The sequence below is a fragment of the Tursiops truncatus genome, chromosome 5, assembly GCF_011762595.2.
Source record: "Tursiops truncatus isolate mTurTru1 chromosome 5, mTurTru1.mat.Y, whole genome shotgun sequence".
NCBI classification, from domain to species: domain Eukaryota; kingdom Metazoa; phylum Chordata; class Mammalia; order Artiodactyla; family Delphinidae; genus Tursiops; species Tursiops truncatus.
Genome location: NC_047038.1, coordinates 105,752,641 through 105,774,372, shown reverse-complemented (window position 1 = coordinate 105,774,372; position 21,732 = coordinate 105,752,641). Strand labels below are relative to the sequence as shown.

The 21,732-nt window shown below is 37.6% G+C and overlaps 1 protein-coding gene across 2 annotated transcripts in view; it reads left to right on the top strand.

Moving 5' to 3' along the window:
- Positions 1–21,732, top strand: part of MND1 (meiotic nuclear divisions 1) — a 125,902-nt gene that overhangs the window by 50,098 nt on the left and 54,072 nt on the right. For both annotated transcript variants that reach the window (XM_073805484.1, XM_019926632.3), the window contains exons 5-6: positions 1,799–1,873; positions 5,008–5,122. In XM_073805484.1, the coding sequence (XP_073661585.1) occupies positions 1,799–1,873; positions 5,008–5,122 (190 nt within the window). The remainder of the gene's footprint in view (positions 1–1,798; positions 1,874–5,007; positions 5,123–21,732) is intronic.

Genomic DNA, 21,732 nt, shown 5'->3' with positions numbered 1-21,732 from the left:
TTTGATAACATCATTTAGATTGTGCCTCCCTCCATTACCAAGATACTTAAAATGACGAGTCATGAAATCACATTTAAAATACATAAGGTTATCTTCAGAGTTAAGGAATTCCTGAATTAGTTCTCTTCCAAATGTTTTTAAGTTGTAAATAATTACAAGCAGACGTACAATACCGGGGAGACACTTCATTAATAGAGTTAAGATATATGTCCATTAATTATTGGCTAAGTTTTACATAGTTCTTCATTTTTTGGGTAACATCTGCCTACTTGGTTATTTTTAAAACATTTGTAATGGAAAAGTGTTATGCTAATGTACGTGTGTATTTTTTCATTGGAAAATTCTCTACTCCTGAATTCAGATGTTACATGCATTTATTAATTATTTCAGGTGGGTCCTTCAGGGTAGAATATTAACCTTTTAAACAGAGTGTTATAAGTGAGAACCCTTGTTTTAAAGAACAAGGTCTCTTTGCTAAATTTAGGGCTTTAAAGCTTATTTTGGCTCTTAACTCTACAGCAGATTTTTGTTTCTTTAACTTAGGAAGATAATTACTCTCAAGAAGAGGTATAACTGGTTTGGTCGTGGTGTCTTCTTGGCATCACAGATGGATCTTGTTCATGCTATGGATGAGAATCAGGGACTAGAGAGCCATTAAAGGAAAACTGACAATATTCCCTTTGTGCATATTGAGAAGTGGAACATTTCCCAAAGTCAGGGTTAAGCTACAAACTTTTTGAAGATACTGTTTGTGATTTTTAAGAAAAAAAGGGTATCTAAATATAATTCACCCTCTACATATAACAAGGTCATGTGGTGAAAGGTCAGTTTCTTAGAATCAGCCAAAAGAAATTACTCATCCATTCGTTAATTATTTCCCAAATGATCATAACTCAAGAGTTAGTGAGGAGTGGAATATATTTTTAAAAAGCCCTTACCCAATCAAATGAGTCTAAAATTTCTAACTAGTTTATGTAGCAAAAAATGTGATGGAGAATTTAGTACTGAGAATTTCCTGTGATTATTTATTTAATCTTGGGCCCAGGTGAGATTAATAAAATTGAGACGGGGAGGCAATGTTCTGAAGTTAACCAGTCATTTTTGGTGTGGGCCCAGCCACATGCTAATGAATATTCTGTATCTAAGGTCTCTTTAGGCTGGTATTATTTAATCCTTTTACAATATAACTTACTACTTTCTAAGCTTCGTAAAATGTTTAAACTGCTCACTTTTAACGTATGTAAAGCATGCCTAAATTTGGCAACAATCTAATAGATTTTTTCTTCTCTAAGAACTTAGTATACAGTGATGTGTTCATTTTTGACTCTATGTTAGTGAAGCAGGTCACAGTACTACCAGCCTATAAGAAACAGTATAGAGTGTTTCAAACAAGTCTTTCGTCAGAAGTGAAATGAAATGTGAAGAGAGAATTTATATAAAACAGATTTTTTTTAACTTTCAAGTTAAATTTTTAACTAAATAATATACCTCAAGTTATTTGTGATGGGGGCGGGGAACCTAATAAATCAAGACTGTAGAAAAGATTGAAAGCATATTGTATACTTTTTTGTATAGTATAAAAAGAAATATTTTAAACTTTTTTTTTTTCAGCCTGCCCTAATGATTCATGGTACTTAGTTTTCTTCAGGTTAGAGAAATTAGTTCCCAACGTAGTCTTTGACATTTTTGTTATACTGACTTGGGCTGAAGACAAATCTCATTTTGTCTTCTTGATTCATAAACTTTATGTTAAGCAAGTTTATCTTAGCAAACCATTTTATTTGTTTCAATTCTCTAGTTATCTGAGGTAAACCAAAAGCATGCAAACCTGCAGAAAAGCATCGAGAAAGCTAGAATTGGCCGACATGAAACGGTAAGTTTGTATCTGTAGATTCTTTAATAATGTCAATTCTAAATAGAAGAATAAAAGCATCGAGCTTCCTGTGAGGAGGATGCTGTTCCCACTAGAAAAGAAGTGAGTCACAGCAAAGGCTGTGAACATTTGACCTGGTAGGATTCCCTAATTGTGAATCTAGATTTATTATTATTGTATTATATTGTATATGGCAGTGTAGCATAGAAGCATAAACCCTGGAGCCAGACTGCCTGGGTTTGAAAGTCTCCTAAACTCTTTCTTCTCGATTTTCTCAGTTGTAAAATGGGGAATAATAAAATCTATGTCACTGAGTTATTGTGTGATTAAACTAGCTAATATTTGCAAAGCACTTAGAAGAGAGCCTGGCACAAAGTAAGCCTTATATAAATGTTTATGTAAATTTTTAAGAGTCAGCTTTGTAAGAGTCTTGGCACTGAATAAATTGAAAACTATCGGACTTCCCTGGTGGTGCAGTGGTTAAGAATCCGCCTGCCAATGCAGGGGACATGGATTCAATCCTTGGCCCAGGAAGAGCCCCCATGCCACGGAGCAGCTAAGTCCATGCGCCACAACTACTGAGCCTGAGTTCTAGAGCCCCAGAGCCACAACTACTGAGCCTGCGCTCCACGACTACTGAAACCCACATGTCTAGAGCCCATGCTCTGCAACAAGAGAAGCCACTGCAATGAGCACACCACAATGAAGGGCAGCCCCTGCTCGCGGCAACAAGAGGAAGCCCAGGCACAGCAACAAAGACCCAGTGCAGCCATAGATAGATAGATAGATAGATAAATTTAAAAAAAGAAAGAAAACTATCAATACAGTGTTTTCATGGCCTTGTAATATTTCTAAATTATTTACATGAATTTTGACCTACTATTTTATTTTTAAAAGTGTTAGGGGTTTTTAAAAATTCACTTTACTTTTTAGTTTTATCATTATCTCAGGTATGGACTTATGACTTGAAAAAATGTTGAAGATCAACATGAACCTCTAAGCATTTCATCTCAACCTCTATTTGTACGACGTGTGAAAGAGACTCAAAAACTTGTCACATTGTATTGGGTTGGCCAAAAAGTTCGTTTGGGTTTTTCTGTAACATCTTACAGAAAAACCCAAACGAACTTTTTGGCCAACCCAATAGAAAAGAATACATCACAGGTTTACATGGCTTTATGCTTTTCAGAGTTATTTTACATACATTCTTTCATGTGAATAGTCAGGACAGTGACGGATAGGAATTGGAGAATGGTAATTGCTGAAGAATATTTAAGGGAAGGTAAGTTCTGGACATAACCTGAAACTGTTTTATTTCTTCTTCAGTTGACAGCAATTACCACTTCTTTATTTGATCCTGTTTTTTTCCTTTGATTTGGCAATAACTTGTAGAAGCACCTTCAACTAATGGTGACATGTTCATGCCACAAAGTAGTCAGCCAGTCTGCTGAAGGTTACCCAGTCCACTGTAACCACTGAAACTAGGAAAAAAACCTACTAGCAAACCCAGTTGGTACCTACAGCTATCAGAAGATTATAGGAGTTCAGAAAGACTCCTGAGAAAGATGAACTCTTGTGTTCATCTTGTGTTCACTAGTCACGAGTTTTCAGAAATATCTGAAAGCTTTTTCTATCTCCTAGATATTATTCATGGTGATGATGATACTGCTGATGATGGTAATGAAGAAAAAGAAATAGCTAACATATATATTCTGCTTACTATGAGCCAGGCAGGTACTGTTCCAAACGCATTTTCTATATTGAATCCTGCCAACAGTCTAAGGAGGTAGCTACTATTACTATATTCATTTTTACATTTGAGGAACTGAAAGCACAAAAAGGTTAAGCAATTTGGCAAAGGTCTTGGTGCTAATAACCAGGCTCCCAACTCAGGGTATCTGGAGAGCTGTCATTGCATCCACACAGATAGTCACCACCCTGCTTCTCCTGTCTTCATTAGCTTTTTCTCCTCTTGCTTTTCATTGTGGAGTATGTATAATTTGGGTGTTAATAGCAAATAATGATCATCTTATATTGCAGTTAATTTTCAATCTCTCCTACGCTATGCTAATGTGGTATACACTAACCATATGTAACAGTTTACATTTGAATTAAAATTAAATATGATTAAATTCAGTTTCTCAGTAACAGTCACATTTCACGTACTCAGTATCCCTATGTAGTATCCCTATGTAGTTTCCTGCATTGGAGAAGACTAATCTAGAACATTTCTGTCATTGCACAGTTCTGTTGGACTCTGCTACTTCAGAGGTCTGTACATGCATTCTGTTATATAACTTCTAGCAAAAGTAGCTTTCTTCACTTGGAACCAAGAAGAATAGCTTAAGGCAAAAGTACAAAAATACAAGTACAAAAATACAAGCTAGCAAGGAACCTTAAACAAGTCCCATCAGGCAGTTTGAACTCTTATTTGGTTTTGCCTCAGACTTTTCCTATAATTCTGTACCGTAACCTTTTCCAGTATTTGGTTTTTATTTGGACTTATTTTTCACACATATGAACTGAATACCGATAGCACTATTACTTCTACCTGTTAGTGAAAACTATGACTAGAAATTTCAAATGGTGTTTATTGGATCATTTTGTGTAAAAGCTTTATTCTGGTTTACCTTTAAAGGAAAGTGATAGGAGGTCACAAGCTACAGTTCTGTTATTTCTGATATTTTTAAAGGTTAATCATCCTTGAAGTCTGGAAAATTATCTAGAACACTTTCAAGGAAAATTGTATAATGATTGATGGTGCCATGAAATATTACTTACATATATATAGATACAATCTTGCGAAACTACCCAAGAAGTGGTATAATTTTTTTCCTAATGTGATAACAGTCCTCTTTTGAGTTCAGACATAGTTGGTAACCTCTCATCTGTTTATGAGCCTTCCATTCTACATATTAATTTCCATTCAGTTAACATTTATATAAGATAATTGAGATTGCAGAGAAAAATGAGAATTGAGTTCGTTCTTATACTGTGAATATATATGTATATGTATATATAATATCGTCAAAACCTAATGCGTATCAGTTATGAGAAAATAAAATGTTTATAAAATGTATAAACTTATGGCATTTTGTTTGTCTTAATTGTACATAATGTTATTTTGAATACAGGAAGAGCGAACCTTGCTAGCAAAAGAGCTTTCTTCACTTCGAGACCAAAGGGAACAGCTAAAGGCTGAAGTAGAAAAATACAAAGAATGTGACCCGCAAGTTGTGGAAGAAATACGTAAGTTTGTATTACACCTTGAGGGTTTTTATCTTTGCTAACAAAGATACTTTATACTTCTGGTTGCCTGATAACCATTCTCCACGTATATGAGAAAATAAAGCCCTTAATAATATTAATATTGCATTAATATTTGCATTAAGGAGCCTTAATGTTAAAGCACTGAACAGTGACAACTTTGAAATTATGAGCATTTCAAGAATAAGGACGGTCGGTGGGGTAGAAGGATAAAGACATAAAATATAGGCTTAGGAAACTGAGAAGTCAGAGGAGTTAAGTTGGCCTCAAGTACCTTGACTCCAGAAAGAAATCCACCATTATCTTCTAGGAAAAGTAATACCAAAAAATACGAGTTTACAAGTTGCAGAAAAGTAGTCTGTGTATTGACTTGCCTTTTAAATATTCCAATGATGTTTTTCCTTACTTTTAAAACAGAGTCCCCAAAGCTTCATTTTCGGTATATTTTTTATATTTATGTAAAGATAGAATTTTGAATATTTGAGGAAATGAAAGATACTGCATTTAATTGCTTAGAAAAGTATGCATAACTTTCCTCATTTTTCTGTTTTAGCCTGGCTTTTCATTTAGGAAACTTTATCAAGTGAAATATCTAGAAAAACTGATATTATAGTATGTGATTGAAGACTTTGAGAGAAATTGAAAATATTTGATATTTTTAAATTAACCTGAGAATAGTTTGGTTACAATTAAGTTTGATGGTATTCTTTACAATTAAAAAAAAATTTAAGCAGTTCAATTAGTATAATCTAAAGTTAAACTTAATTTTAGAGACAGGTTCTGCTTTGCACAACTCCAGGAGATGCCATGCAAGTACATGTAGTCCATGCATGGCCTAGAAAATATGTAGTAGCCCTGGTTCAGCTGATTACCCAGGGTGATTTTCAAAGCAAAATGGAGGCAGAAGAACCCTCTGAGCCAGTCATTTTCTGTGAATTAAGTACTTGGGGAGCTCTTTCGTGCTGCCCATGGATTCATTTCATTTATCATCTTCCTGCAGAAGAAAGTACTAACCGAATGTGCTACAAAATTAAGCACTTTAATCTGTTTTAAAGTTTTAACTAATATCAAGTGACCCTCAGTGAACACAAGCACATCAAAGCAGCAGGAGACAAGTTAGGAGTTCACTACTAGGAACTGAGGGCTGCTCATGATTCACCTTTAAAAGGAGACACAGACTGCTTGTTAAAGAGGACATCAAATGGTGTGTATCCTATCTAGAGCATTTTCTTGTGAAAGAGCATTTTAAGAACAGTTTTCTTACCAGATTTTTAATACCTTCAGGTGGTTTATTTTCCGGATCAGCATAGCTATGCCCTCCAGCAGTTGATCATGGAAATTCTGTTTTCACAGTAACCAAATTTGATCTTTCATTTATCACTTTTACTTGGTTCTACCTTCCTTCCTGATTTTAGTTTTGTGTAGTTCTTGGACTTTTTTCTTGAAGTACCAACTCTTTGCTTACCTGCCTCATTCCCTTTTCTGTCTAGGGACCCATAGCTCTTAGCCATACCCAGTGAAGGCTTCTGCTTTTTCACTTTGTTGTCCCCATTGTATTGCCACAGCTCTTTCCCTGGGCAGATGACCCTGACTGATACCACCTCCACTTGTGACCTCTCATTTTTAGTCCTTTTCACAATTTGATATCTGTCCACACAGAAATGACTAAAAACTCTTATTTAGACTTAAAAACTATTCTGAAATATACTGATTGTGATCCTAAGCCAGTGGATCATCTTGAGGTACAGAAAATCACTAGGGGTAAAGAATTATGCCAGACTAATTAACGAAGTGGGAAAACTCATTTCAAGCATGTAACTTGAGATGTTGATATTCCTTGTACCTCTGAATCATGCAGCAATTTTGGCAAGTGCATCACCTCTTAGAAAGGTAATAAAACTTGAAGGAAGACTTTTCAAGTATGTTAAGGATGGTGTGTTTTCTGGAGAGTAGAATAGCATAGTTGAGATAGAAGTTGCAACTATAATTTTATACTGGTTGCCTGAATTCTGCTCTCCATCTTTACCCTTAAATTTAACAGTTTGGTAATTTATTTCTCAACACCAATGTGTTGAGAAATTTCTCAACACACCAATGTGAATGAGTAATAATCAGGGTATGAGGTCTAAGTGAATGAGCAGAAAGTTTTCTGGTTTACAGTGAATTAAGAGACTTTATGTTTCTTCATCAACATCACATCTAGATTATCTTTTAATATTTATGCATCCACATAAGGTGGATCTGTATTTGGGCCTTATAGAATTTATAATCATGAATCTATTACACATATGTGAATTTTTGAAATTTTCACATTGTACATTTTTTATCTTAATAGGGGAATGAGAGGATAAGAGTCCTTCCTTCCTGGCTTTGTGCTATTACTTTTTAATTCCATTAAAGAATCATCTATTTTTATAGAATACATAATTATAGAAAATTACAGCATATTTAATAGACAGTAGATATGTAGAATAATTACATTATTTTATAAATATATTTTAGATGTGACGGTAGGATTTCTTTTTCTATGGAAAGCTATGGAACTACAATCAGAAGAAAAAAAACCTGTCAGAGCCTGTATACCTATAGAAAGGATTTTTAGACTAACTTTAGTTCATACTTTTATACAGTGATGTCCTGTCCTCTGCTTTTAAAATTCAGAACAGCTAACAGAAGTTTATTCAAATGTGGCACTTTGACTTTCAGCCAAGATAGAGTAGTAATGTACTGAATTTATCCTCCCACATAAGAACAAAAACAAACATAATATATGGAATAATGATTTTCAAGATACTTGACATCAAACAGCAAAGGGAAGCAATTCCTAGAAAAAGGAAACAAAGTAAGCCTTACAATTGTCCCAGCTTATTTTGTTGAGAGAGTTTCCTGGCTGCAACACAAGGAAGAAGAACCTAGGCAGAGACCTACAGACTCCCTGAGTCAAGGAGGTGGAACTGAGGATCAGGGAGACCAACGTGGATAGAGTTCACAGGATACCATACTAGAGAGGAGGGGGTAACACAGAAAGAGAACCTTGGGTATCTAGAGAGGGTTCCTCTCAAGTATTCTATGCATGCATATGAGGAAACTAACCAAAACTGGGGAAAGAACCATCTCAAAGGACTAGAAGAAACAGTGCCAGGCACTCACGCAGGACCAGGAATGTGTCTATTCTCACCAGCCAGATTAGAAAAATTTACAATTCACAAGGCATTGGGTAGAGTACTCAAGAAGGTCTTGCTTCAATAGAAGGTAGTAGCCCTAGACTGAGCTCTGCTGTCAACCCCCCTAACAAACCATAAGAGCAAGTCTTCAAGGCAACAAACTACTGTAAAATAACTTAAATGCATTCCAGAACAAAGCTCAATAATATTTATAGGAGTACAAAAATATCTAGCACCCAGCAAGGTAAAATTCATAATCTCTGGCATACAATGAAAGGTTACCAGGCATGCATAGAAGTAGGAAAAACATAATTGTTAGTGAGAGGAATAATCCTCCAATCAAAACTAACCCAGAATTGACACAGATAGTAGAATTAGAAGACCATAACAATAATTATTATAAAGGTATTCTATATGTTCAAAAAGTTAAGTAGAAACATTGAAGATATAAAAAAGACCCAAGTCAAACTTTTGGAGATGAACAATACAGTGTCTGAAAAGAAAAATACACTGAATTGGATTAACAACAGATTAAACTTCCACAGAAGAAAAGATTAGTGTATTTAAAGACATGGCAACAGAAACTATCCAAAATGAAACTCAGGGAAAAAAATTTTTTTTTTAATGAAAAATAGCATCCATGAGATATAAGACAACTTCAGTGACCCCAATATATGTGTAATTAGAGTCCCAAAAGGAGTGTATGTTGGGGGTGGGGGCAGGGCAGGGGTGTTTCAGGCCAGAAAAATATCTGAAGAAATACGTATCAAAAGAAATAAGGCTAAATTTTTTTCAATTTGATAAAAACTATAAACCCACAGATTCAAGAAATTTAGATATGTAAGTAGTAAATGGCAGTAATCTCCTTATCACTAAATCTAGAGAACGTTTTAGGTTTTAACTTGACTCACTCCAAATCCCCTTTCCCTAATGAGATTATTGTTTTTCTTTATTTATTTATTTTAATTTTTTAAATTGGGGTATAGATGTTTTACAGTGTTGATAGGTTCTACTGTACAGCGAAGTGGAGTTCCCTGTGCTATACAGCAGGTTCTCATTAGTTATCTGTTTTATACATATTAGTGTATATATGTCAATCCCAATCTCCAAATTCATCCCGCCCACCCTTTCCCCACTTGCTGTCCATACGTTTCTTCTCTATGTCTGTATCTCTGTTTCTGTCTTGCAAACCAGTTCATTTTTCTAAATTCCACATATATGCATTAATATGCTGTATTTGTTTTTCTCTTTCTGACTTACTTCACTCTGTATGACAGTCTCTAGGTCTATCCACATTTCTACAAATCACCCAATTTCATTCCCTTTTATGGCTGAGTAATATTCCATTGCATATACGTACCATATCTTCTTTATCCACTCTTCTGTCAATGGGCATTTAGGTTGCTTCCGTAACCTGGCTATTGTAAATAGTGCTGCAGTGAACATTGGGGTGCGTGTGTCTTTTTGAATTATGGTTTTCTTTGGGTATATGCCCATAGTGGGATTGCTGGGTCATATGGTAATTCTATTTTTAGTTTTTTAAGGAACCTCCAAACTGTTCTCCATAGTGGCTGTATCAATTTACATTCCCACCAACAGTGCAAGAGGGTTCCCTTTTCTCCACACCCTCTCCAGCGTTTATTGTTTGTAGGTTTTTTGATGATGACCATTCTGACCATTCACCTCATTCTGAGGTGATACCTCATTGTAGTTTTTATTTGCATTTCTCTAATAATTAGTGATGTTGAGCATCTTTTCACGTGCCTCTTGGCCATCTGTATGTCTCCTTTGGAGAAATGTCTACTTAGCTCTTCCACCCATTTTTTATTGGGTTGTTTCTTTTTTTTTTTTTTGATATTGAGCTGCATGAGCTATTTGTATATTTTGGAGATTAATCCTTTGTTGATTCGTTTGCAAATATTTTCTCCCATTCTGAGGGTTGTCTTCTCATCATGTTTTTGGTTTCCTTTTCTATGCAAAAGCTTTTAAGTTTCATTAGGTCCCATTTGTTTATTTTTGTTCTTATTTCCATTACTCTAGGAGATGGGTCAAAAAAGATCTTGCTATGATTTATGTCAAAGAGTGTTCTTCCTATGTTTTCCTCTGAGAGTTTTATAGTGTCCAGTCTTACATTTAGCTCTTTCATCCATTTTGAGTTTATTTTTGTGTATTATGTTAAGGAGTGTTCTAATTTCATTCTTTTACATGTAGCTGTCCAGTTTTCCCAGCACCACTTATTGAAGAGACTGTCTTTTCTCCATTGTATATCCTTGCCTGTTTTGTCATAGATTAGTTGACCATAGGTCAGTGGGTTTATCTCTGGGCTTTCTATACTGTTCCATTGATCTATATTTCTGTTTTTGTGCCAGTACCATACTGTCTTGATTACTGTAGCTTTGTAGTATAGTCTGAAGTCAGGGAGCCTGATTCCTCCAGCTCCATTTTTTTTTCCTCAAGGTTGCTTTGGCTATTCGGGGTCTTTTGTGTCTCCATACAAATTTTATGATTTTTTTGTTCTAGTTCTGTGAAAAATGCCATTGGTAATTTGATAGGGATTGCACTGAATCTGCAGATTGCTTTGGGTAGTATAGTCATTTTCACAATATTGATTCTTCCAATCCAAGAACATGGTATATCTCTCCATCTGTTTGTGTCATCTTTAATTTCTTTCATCAGTGTCTTATAGTTTTCTTATACAGGTCTTTTATACCTCTGTAGGTAGGTTTGTTCCTAGGTATTTTATTCTTTTTGTTACAATGGTGAATGGGATTGTTTCCTTAATTTCTCTTTCTGATCTTCTGTTGTTAGAGTATAAGAATGCAAGAGATTTCTGTGCATTAATTTTGTATCCTGCAACTTTACTAAATTCATTGATTACCCCTACTAATTTTCTAGTGGCATCTTTAGGTTTTTCAATGTATAGTATCATGTCATCTGCAAACGGTGACCATTCTACTTCTTTTCCAATTTGTATTCCTTTTATTTCTTTTTCTTCTCTGATTGCCATGGCTAAGACTTCCAAAACTATGTTGAATAATAGTGGTGAGAGTGGACATCCTTGTCTTGTTCCTGATCTTAGAGGAAGTGCTTTCAGTTTTTCATCATTGTGAATGATGTTTGCTGTGCGTTTGTTGTATATGGCCTTTATTATGTTGAGGTAGTTTCCCCCTATGCCCACTTTCTGGAGAGTTTTTATCATAAATGGGTGTTGAATTTTGTCAAAAGCTTTTTCTGCATCTATTGAGATGATCATATGGTTTTTATTCTTCAGTTTGTTAATATGTTGTATCCCATTGATTATTTGCGTATATCAAAGAACCCTTGCATCCCTGGGATAAATCCCACTTGATCATGGTGTATGATCCTTTTAATGTGTTGTTGGATTGTGTTTGCTAGTATTTTGATGATGATTTTTTCATCTATATTCATCAGTGATATTGGTCTGTAATTTTTTTTTTTGTAGTAGCTTTGTCTGGTTTCGGTATCAGGGTGATGGTGGCCTCGTAGAATGAGTTTGGGTGTGTTCCTTCCTCTGCAATGTTTTTGGAAGCGTTTGAGAAGGATGGGTGTTAGCTCTTCTCTAAATGTTTGATAGAATTCACCTGTGAAGCCATCTGGTCCTTGACTTGTTTGTTGGAAGATTTTTAATCACAGTTTCAATTTCATTACTTGTGATTGGTCTGTTCATATTTTCTCTTTCATCCTGGTTCAGTCTTGGAAGGTTATACCTTTCTGAGAATTTGTCCATTTCTTCCAGGTTGTCCATTTTGTTGGCATATAGTTGCTTGTAGTAATCTCTTATGATCCTTTGTATTTCTGCAGTGTCTGTTGTAACTTCTCCTTTCTCATTTCTAATTTTATTGATTTGAGTCTTCTCCCTTTTTTTCTTGATGAGTCTGGCTAAATGTTTATCGTTTATCTACTCAGAGAATCTGCTTTTAGTTTTATTGATCTTTACTGTTGTTTTCTTTTCTTCTATTTCGTTTATTTGAGATTTTTCTTGCTTTGTGAGGTAGGTTTGTATTGCTGTAAACTTCCCTCTTAGAACTGCTTTTGCTGCATCCCATAGGTCTTAGGTCGTTGTGTTTCGTTGTCATTTGCTTCTAGGTATTTTTTGACTTCCTGTTTGATTTCTTCAGTGATTATTTAGTATTGGTTATTTAGTCGCATGTTGTGTAGCTCCCATGTGTTTGTGTTTTTTACAGTTTTCTGTTCTGTAATTGATTTTTTTTTTTTTTGGCTGCATTGGGTCTTTGTTGCTGCACATGGCCTTTCTCTAGCTGCAGCAAGCGGAGGCTACTCTTCATTGCAGCGTGCAGGCTTCTCATTGTGGTGGCTTCTCTTGTGGTGGAGCACAGGCTCTAGGCATGGGAACTTCAGTAGTTCTTGCACACGGTTCAGTAGTTGTGGCTCGCGAGCTCTAGAGCCCAGACTCAGTAGTTGTGGTGCACAGGCTTAGTTGCTCCGTGGCATGTGAGATCTTCCCAGACCAGGGCTCAAATCTGTGTCCCCTGCACTGGCAGGCGGATTCCTAACCACTGCGCTACCAGGGAAGTCCCTGTGATTGGTTTCTAATCTCATAACGCTGTGGTCGGAAAAGATGCTTCATACGATTTCAGTTTTCTTAAATTTACTGAGGCTTGATTTGTGACCCGAGATATGATCTATCCTGGCGAATGTTCCATGAGCACTTGAGAAGAAAGTGTATTCTGTTGTTTTTGGATGGAGTGTCCTATAAATATCAATTAAGTCCATCTTGTTTCATGTATCATTTAAAGCTGTGTTTCCTTATTTATTTTCATTTTGGATGATCTGTCCATTGGTGAACGTGGGGTGTTCAAGTTTCCTACTATGACTGTGTTACTGTCGATTTCCCCTTTTATGGCTGTTAATATTTGCCTTATGTATTGAGGTGCTCCTATGTTGGGTGCATAAATATTTACAATTGTTATATCTTCTTCTTGGATTGATCCCTTGATCATTATGTAGTGTCCTTCTTTGTCTCTTGTAATAGTCTTTTTTTTAAAGTCTATTTTATCTGATATGAGTATTGCTACTCCAGCTTTCTTTTTTTTTTTTTTAAAGAAGATGTTGGGGGTAGGAGTTTATTAATTATTTATTTTTGCTGTGTTGGGTCTTTGTTTCTGTGCGAGGGCTTTCTCTAGTTGTGGCATGCGGGGGCCTCTCACCATTGCGGCCTCTCTTGTTGCGGAGCACAGGCTCCAGACGTGCAGGCTCAGTAGCTGTGGCTCACGGGCCCAGTTGCTCCGCGGCATGTGGGACCCTCCCAGACCTGGGCTCAAACCCGTGTTCCCTGCATTAGCAGGCAGAGTCTCAACCACTGCACCACCAGGGAAGCCCCCAGCTTTCTTTTGATTTCCATTTGCATAGGATATCTTTTTCTATCCCCTCAATTTAAGTCTGTATGTGTCCCTAGGTCTGAAGTGGGTCTCTTATAGACAGCATGTATATGGGTCTGGTTTTTGTATCCATTCAGCCAGTTTGTGTCTTTTGGTTAGAGCATTTAATCCATTCACATTTAAGGTAATTATTGATATGTATGTTCCTATTACCATTTTCTTAATTGTTTTGGATTTGTTTTTGTAGGTCTTTTTCTTCTCTTGTGTTTCCCGCTTAGAGAAATTCCTGTAGCATTTGTTGTACAGCTAGTTTGGTGGTGCTGAATTCTCTTAGCTTTTGCTTGTCTGTAAAGCTTTTGATTTCTCTGTCGAATCTGAGTGAGATCCTTGCTAGGTAGAGTAATCTTGGTTGTAGTTTTTTCCCTTTCATCACTTTAAATATATCCTGCAACTCCCTTCTGGCCTGCAGAGTTTCTGCTGAAAAATAGCTCATAACCTTATGGGGATTCCCTTGTATGTTATTTGTTGCTTTTCCCTTGCTGCTTTTAATGTTTTTTTCTTTGTATTTAATTTTTCTTTTTTTAAATTTTTGGGTCTTCATTACTGTGCGCAGGCTTTTCTCTAGTTATGGTGAGCAGGGCCTACTCTTTGTTGCGGTGCGAGGGCTTCTCATTGTGGTGGCTTCTCTTGTGGAGCACGGTCTCTAGGTGCATGGGCTTCAGTAGTTGTGGCTTGTGGGCTCTGGAGTGCAGGCTTAGTAGTTGTGGCACATGGGCTTAACTGCTCCGCGCCATGTGGGATTTTCCCTGACCAGGGCTCAATCCCGTGTCCCCTGCATTGGCAGGTGGATTCTTAACCACTGTGCCACCAGGGAAGTCGTGTATTTAACTTTTGATAGTTTGATTAATATGTGTCTCGGCGTGTTTCTCCTTGTGTTTATCCTGTGTGGGACGCTCTGCACTTCCTGGACTTGATTGACTATTTCCTTTCCCATGTTAGGGAAGTGTTCAACTATAATCTCAACAAATATTTTCTCAGACCCTTTCTTTTTCTCTTCTTCATCTGGGACCCCTGTCATTCGAATCTTGGTGCCTTTAATGTTGTCCCAGAAGTCTCTGAGACTGTCCTCAATGCTTTTCATTGTTTTTTCTTTATTCTGCTACACAGCAGTTATTTCCACCATTCTATCTTCCAGCTCACTTATCCATTCTTCTGCCTCAGTTATTCTGCTATTGATTCCTTCTAGAGTATTTTTAATTTCTGTTACTGGGTTGTTCATCACTGTTTTTTTTGCTCTTTAGTTCTTCTAGGTCTTTGTTAAACGTTTCTTGTATTTTCTTCATTTTATTTCTGAGATTTTGGATCATCTTTACTATCATTACTCTGAATTCTTTTTCAGGTAGACTGCCTATTTCCTCTTCACTTGTTTGGTCTTTTGGGTTTTTACTTTGCTCCTTCATTTGCAGCATATTTCTCTGTCTTCTCATTTTGTTTAACGTACTGTGTTTGGGTTCTCCCTTCTGCAGTCTGCAGTGTCATAGTTCCTCAGAGCTTCTGGTGTCTGCCCACAGTGGGTGAGGTTGGTCCAGTGGCTTGTGTAGGCTTCCTAGTGCTGGAGACTGGTGCCTGCGTTCTGATGGGTGGAGCTGGATTTTGTCCCTCTGATGGGCAGTGATGCATCTGGTTGTGTGTTTTGGTGTGTCTGTAAGCTTAGTATGACTTTAGGCAGCCTGTCTGCTAATCGGTGGGGTTGTGTTCCTGTCTTGCTAGTTTTTTGGCGTGAGGCGTCCAGCACTGGAGCTTGCTGGCTGTTGGGTGGAGCCAGATCTTAGTGTTGAGATGGAGACCCCTGGGAGAACTCTCACAGATTAATATTCCCAGGTGCCGGGAGTTCTCTGGTGGTCCAACATCCTAGACTCGGCTCTCCAACCTCTTAGGCTCAGGCCCAACCCCTGGCTGGAGTACCAAAACTCCGCAAGCCTCAGGCACAGAGGAAAAGGAAAAAAAAGAAAATGAACAGAGAAATAAAACCCCAATACAAATGGTAAAAGAATAACCAAACAGACGAAAACACACAAAGAAACACACACACACACAAGAAAAGAGAGAAAACAAAAAATGAAAAGAACAAGCAAACAAATAAATGAACCCAAAAACAAACACTAAAACTAAACTAACAAAAACCAAAAACAAATCAAAAGCAGAAGCAAGCTAAAAAAAGGCAAAGAAAGCATAAAACACACAAAACAAGAAAAAGATAAAAACGAAAGAAGAAAGCAAAAGGAAGAAACACAAAACAGCAAAATAGTAAAGTAAAAATAGAAAATATAGTTAAAAAGAAGAAAAATAAAGCAAAACAAGGGAAAAAAACAAAGGCAAGGGAAAACACACTATAATGAGAAAGTAAAGTAGAAATAGAAAAAAATGTTTAATATTAAAAATAAAAGGATAAAAAAGAAAGGAAAAAGTAAATAAAAGTAAAAATTAAAAGAACAATTAAAGAAGAACAACAGAAGAAAACGAAGAAAATAATAATAATAATAGTATTTTCCTGGACCTTCAGGTGTCGGTGTCCTGCCCCCACAGTGAGCCACAGCCAATCCCTGCCTGCCCAAGATGTCCCCAGTACTTCTAGGTCGGTCCCTGGACCTGCTGTGGGCACTGTGGGGCCAGTTCAGACTCTGATCTGGCCTGACTCCCGTGTGTACTTGTCCCCAAACTCCACAGTTACCCCCAGAGTCTGCAGCCTCAATTGTGGGAACACTCCTTGTCTATTCATATATTCCACAGATTCAGGGTTTACCAAGGCGACCGTGGGGATTTAATCTGCTGCTCCTCTGGCTGCAAGGGCATATTTCCCTCTCTCTTCTTTGGTCACACTGCCCCTGGAGTTCGGCTTTGGTTTTGGCCCCACATCTGTGTGTAGGCCACCTGCAGGCGTCTGTTCCCCACCCAGGCAAAGGGAAGCAAAGCAGTGGCTGATTAGGGCTCACTCAGGCCTGGGGAAGGGAGGGATACAGCAGTCACCATTGGGATGTGCGGGAAGTGCCTGTGGCAGCAGAGGCCAGCAGGAAGTTTGCAACAGCCTGAGGCACACCATGCGCTCTCTTGGGGAGGTTGGCCTCAGATCACGGGATCCTCAGCAGTAGTGGGCTGCACAGGCTCCCAGGAGGGCGTGGGCAGTGACCTGCACTTGCTCACAGAACCCTTGGTGGCAGCAGCAGCAGTAGCCATTGTGCCTGCTTCTGGGGTCCGAAATAACAGCTACAGCTCACTCCCGCCCCTGGAGCTTGTGTAGGCAGTTTCCTGCCATCTGAGCACATGGAGCAAGAAGCTTCTATTTCCGGCCTGCCCCTCTCCTTGCGCACCCCACAACAATGGTCCCTTGCGTCTCTGGCAGACCCAGGCTTCTTCCCAGACTCCCTCAGCTGTGGCACACTAGCCCCTTCGGGCTGTCTTCACACAGCCAATGCCAGTCCTCTCCCTGGGGTCTGACCTCTGAAGCCCAAGCCTCTGTGTCCAGCCCCTACACCACCCCAGTGGGCAGACAAGTGTTTCAGGCTGGGGAGTTCTGGTTGGCACTGATCCTCTGTGCGGGATTCTCCGCTTTGCGCTCTGCACCCCTCCCTGTTGCTGTGCTCTCCTCTGTGGCTCCAAAGCTTCCCCCCCAGCCAGTCCCCGTCTCCGCCAGTGAAGGAGCTTCCTAGCGTGTGGAAACTTTTCCTCCTTCACAGCTCCCTCCCAGAGGCGCAGGTCCCGTCCCTATTTTTTTGTCTCTGTTTTTTTTCTTTTGCCCTACCCAGGTACGTGGGAAGTTTCTTGCCTTTTGGGAAGTCTGAGGTCTTCTGCCAGCATTCAGTAGGTGTTCTGTAGGAGTTGTTTCACGTGTAGATGTATTTTTGATGTATTTGTGGGGAGGAAGGTGATCTCTACGTCTTACTCGTTGCCATCTTGAAGGTTCCCCCCAAGATTCTTGTTTTTAAAATGTGCTTTTTGATAATGATGGGCTTCATAGGATTTGGCCATGTGTTATTGCAGAACAGATTATACTAGATTAAAGGATTATGAGTTTCACAAATTTAATAGGATTGGGTTCTTAATAACATGGCTATAGTACCCAAATTATAATAATCAGGCTTATCTCTAAGTCCATCATTGCTTATTTTGAAACAAGTTTTCTGCTGATAATAGCTGTAACCCTTATGTTCATGTAGATAGAGCTATGTATTATCTCTTATTTCTCAATAATTCCTGCAGGAAATATTTATATTTCATCATGCCAATTGAATTACTGATATCACTAAACAACTATTAACAAGATTAGTTGCAAATATCCAAGAAATGAGAAGTAAAAGCAATAATAAATTTTTATTTTAGCTATTCTGAACATTATTTAAGTGAGAACAGATAAAATAAGTTGTAGTAAAAACTGAGTTCTCACAATAAAAGGTTTGGAAAGTAAATCTTAGGAGTACTTAAGAGATTTTCTTAGAAATAAATGCCCAGATGACAATGAAAATGGTGGAGTGAGGACCTTTGAAAATGTACACTTCCATTAAAGCTGGCAAATATTGTTACAACTTTTCCAGAATTTAAGAAACTAAATGAAGAATTGCCTGTTCAAGAAAAATGGTCTGATCTCTGCATGAAGGGCAAGCTTTGTGGTGTTTAACTTGCCCTATTCTCCTCTCCTACTCTCCAGCTCAACAATAATCTTGAAAAATAACAGCCCTGCCTTCTTGGTATCAAGGGAATAGAATGGACCTGGAGCTCTTTAAGACCCTCACTCCAAAGAATTTTCATTATTTGGCGTCTCTGGTGCGTCCCTAAAAGCCACCAATAGAAAGGATTGTGGGGTTTTTTGACATGACTTGGAGTATGCCCATCACTAACAGCGTCTTCCTGGGGAGCATTTGTCTAAAACAATTACAGGCAAGAGTTTTAACTTCATAGCTGTCTTGGGTGATGAGTAACAGTTGAGGAAAAGAGTAGACTAACCATAAAGTTTAAAAGGAGAGGCCAAAAGAGATGTTCATAGGTGCCTTGAAATTAGCATATTCCTGGAAATCTAGAATGCCACATGCACACCTTGGGCTGTGCACATTCTCAGAAAAGACCTGAGATGGTCCTAATCTCCCACTGCTAGCTGACCTTGACACTCTGTACAGAAGTGGAGGCTAAAGCAGAGTTGTAAATTGCCTGAGTATTGTTGAAACCTGCCCCAGCACACACACACAGACTCTCAGCAAAGACTTGAAGATTTAGTCCGGGTGTTTAAGGAAATCTCTGTTCAATCATTGGCTGATCAGTAAGCAAACTGACTAGAGACTTCAGTAGCCACACATAACAAAGAATATAGACTTTACAGAATTAGTTCAGAGAAATCACTAAATTATCAATAACTACAGGTAGCAGCAACAGCAACCCTGGGAAGGTGGGAAGAATCTGATTTCCAGAGTTGCAACATTATATTAATTTAAATGTCCAGTTTTCAACAAAATGTTGCAAGACATGAAAAGAAACAAGAAAATATGACTCATGTATGATTTTGGACTTTAAATCAGCTATTTTAAATATGTTAAAAGAGCTAAAGAAAAATATGTCTAAGGAACTAAAGGAAAGTCTGAGAATGATATCTTACCAAATACAATAAGTCCCCTACATACGAACAAGTTCTGTTCTGAGAGCATGTTCATAAGTCCAGTTTGGTCTAAGTCCAACAAAGTTAGCCTAGGTACCCAACTAACACTATCGGCTATAAAGTACTGTACTGTAATAGGTTTATAATACTTTTCACACAAATAATACATAAAAAACAAACACAAAAAATAAAACATTTTTAATCTTACAGTACTTGAAAAATTCAGTAGTACAGTACAACAGCTGGCATACAGGGGCTGGCATCGAGTGAACAGGCAAGAAGAGTTACTGACTGGAGGAGGGAGAGGAGGTGGGAGATGGTAGAGCTGAAGGATCATCAGCAGTAGGAGATGGAGGCCAAGCTGCAATTTCACTCACGCCTGAAGTTGATGGCACAGTTTCTGGTTCCTTGCTGGATTCAATTCTGTCTACCCTCTTGAAAAAGCGATCCAGTGATGTCTGGGTCATAGCTCTTTTTTTCTCATCATAGGTGACACAGTAGCACTGGATTGGATTCTGAACGGCTGCTTTAACATTCGGGTCCTGTGCCTCAAAAACTAACAGTGCCTCCTCAAATAAAGAAAATCCCCTTGCCATATCCTGCGTCATGAATCTCTACGGTTCTTCAGTTACTTCTTCTTCCTCTTGTCTCTCTTCATCCTTTCTCTGGGCCTCCAATTCCATCTTTTTGCCTCATTCCACTGCCTCAATTATTTTCACTATTGTTTCCATTGTTATCACTTGGCAGTTCTTAGCTGTACCAGCTACATCACCGCTGCTCTTACGCTTGCTTCTGGGCATCCTTTGCTTGAAATAAAGATACTGTACTATTTTACTCTATATAGTACTGTAAGTAAAGTACACGAAAGCACAACCACTTGTAGAGGATGCATGCACGTGACAGTGTACGCCAGATATGTGAACTAACTTACTTGATTGGACATGCAAACACATGTTCGCATCTTTGAAAGTTCACAACTTGAAGTTTCATATGTAGGGAGTTTACTGTAGAGAATATCAATAAAGAGGTAGAAATTATTAAGAAAAAACCAAATAGAAATTCTGGAGCTGAAAACTATAGTAATTAAGTAAAACATTCACTGGAAGGATTAACAGCAGATTTGAGCAGGCAGAAGAAAGAATCAGTAACTTGAAGGTAGTTCAATAGAGATAATCCAATCTGAGGAACAGAAATCAAAAAGAGTGAAGAAACTTTAACAGAGTCTCAGAGACCTGTGGTATGGCATCAGGAATGCCAACATACTCACAATGGTAGTCCCAGAAAGTGATGAGAGAGAAAGGGCCAAAAGAATAAGGCTGAAAATGTCCCAAATTTGATGAAAAACATTAATTTACACATCCAAAAAGCTTAATAAACTCCAATTAGGACAACGTCAAAGAGATCCACACATAGGCTTACCATAATCAAATTGTCAGAAGATAAACAGAAGCTTGAAAGCAATAAGAAAGAAGCAACTCATCATATATAAGGGATCTTCAGTCAGATTAACAGCTTTTTTTCTTATTAGAAGCCATAGAAACCAGAGACATTGAGATGACATATTCAAAGTGCTGCAAGAAAAAACTGTCAACCAAGAATTCTATATACAGAAGTATTTTCCTTCAAAAATGAAGGGCAAAGTAAGATAGTCTGAGGTAAATAAGTGAAAGAGTTTGTCATTAGCAGACCTGCCCTTAAAAAAAAAAAAAATGGAAGTCCTTCTCATTGGAGTGAAAGCACACTAGACAGTAACTTGATCAAGATGAAGTGATAAAATAGATTTACATAGGTAAATCTGAAGGACAGTATGTGTGTATTTTTGTTTGTATCTGTTATGTTCTATCTGATTTAAATTACAGCTGCATAAAGCAATACTGATAAACATGTTGTTGGGCACACAATGTATAAAATATATTTTGTGACAATAACAGCATAAAAGTGGGGAGGGGAATGGAGCTACATAGGAGCAAAACTTTTGTGTACTATTGGTCATTCTAATTAAGATGTTAATAGTAATCCCCAGGGCAATCACTAAGAAAACATCCCCCAAAATATTTGGTAAAAGAAATAAGGGAATTAAACTGATACACTAAAATATCTGTTTGACGTAAAATGAAGCAACTGTGGAAGAACTGAGGAACAAAAATTCATATGACTTATAGAAAATAAATAGCAAATGGCAGATGTAAATCCTACTTTGTCAGTAATTGTATTAAATGTAAATGGATTAAACTCTCCAATTAGAAGGCAGGGATTGGCAGAATACTTTAAAAACACATAAACTATATATTATCTACAGAAGAGTCACATTTGACTCAAGGACACAAATATGGTAAAAGTAAAAGCTGGAAAAAGATATTCCATGAAAACAATAACCAAAAGCGAGATAAAGTGGCTAAACTGATACCAGAGAAAATAGATTTTAAG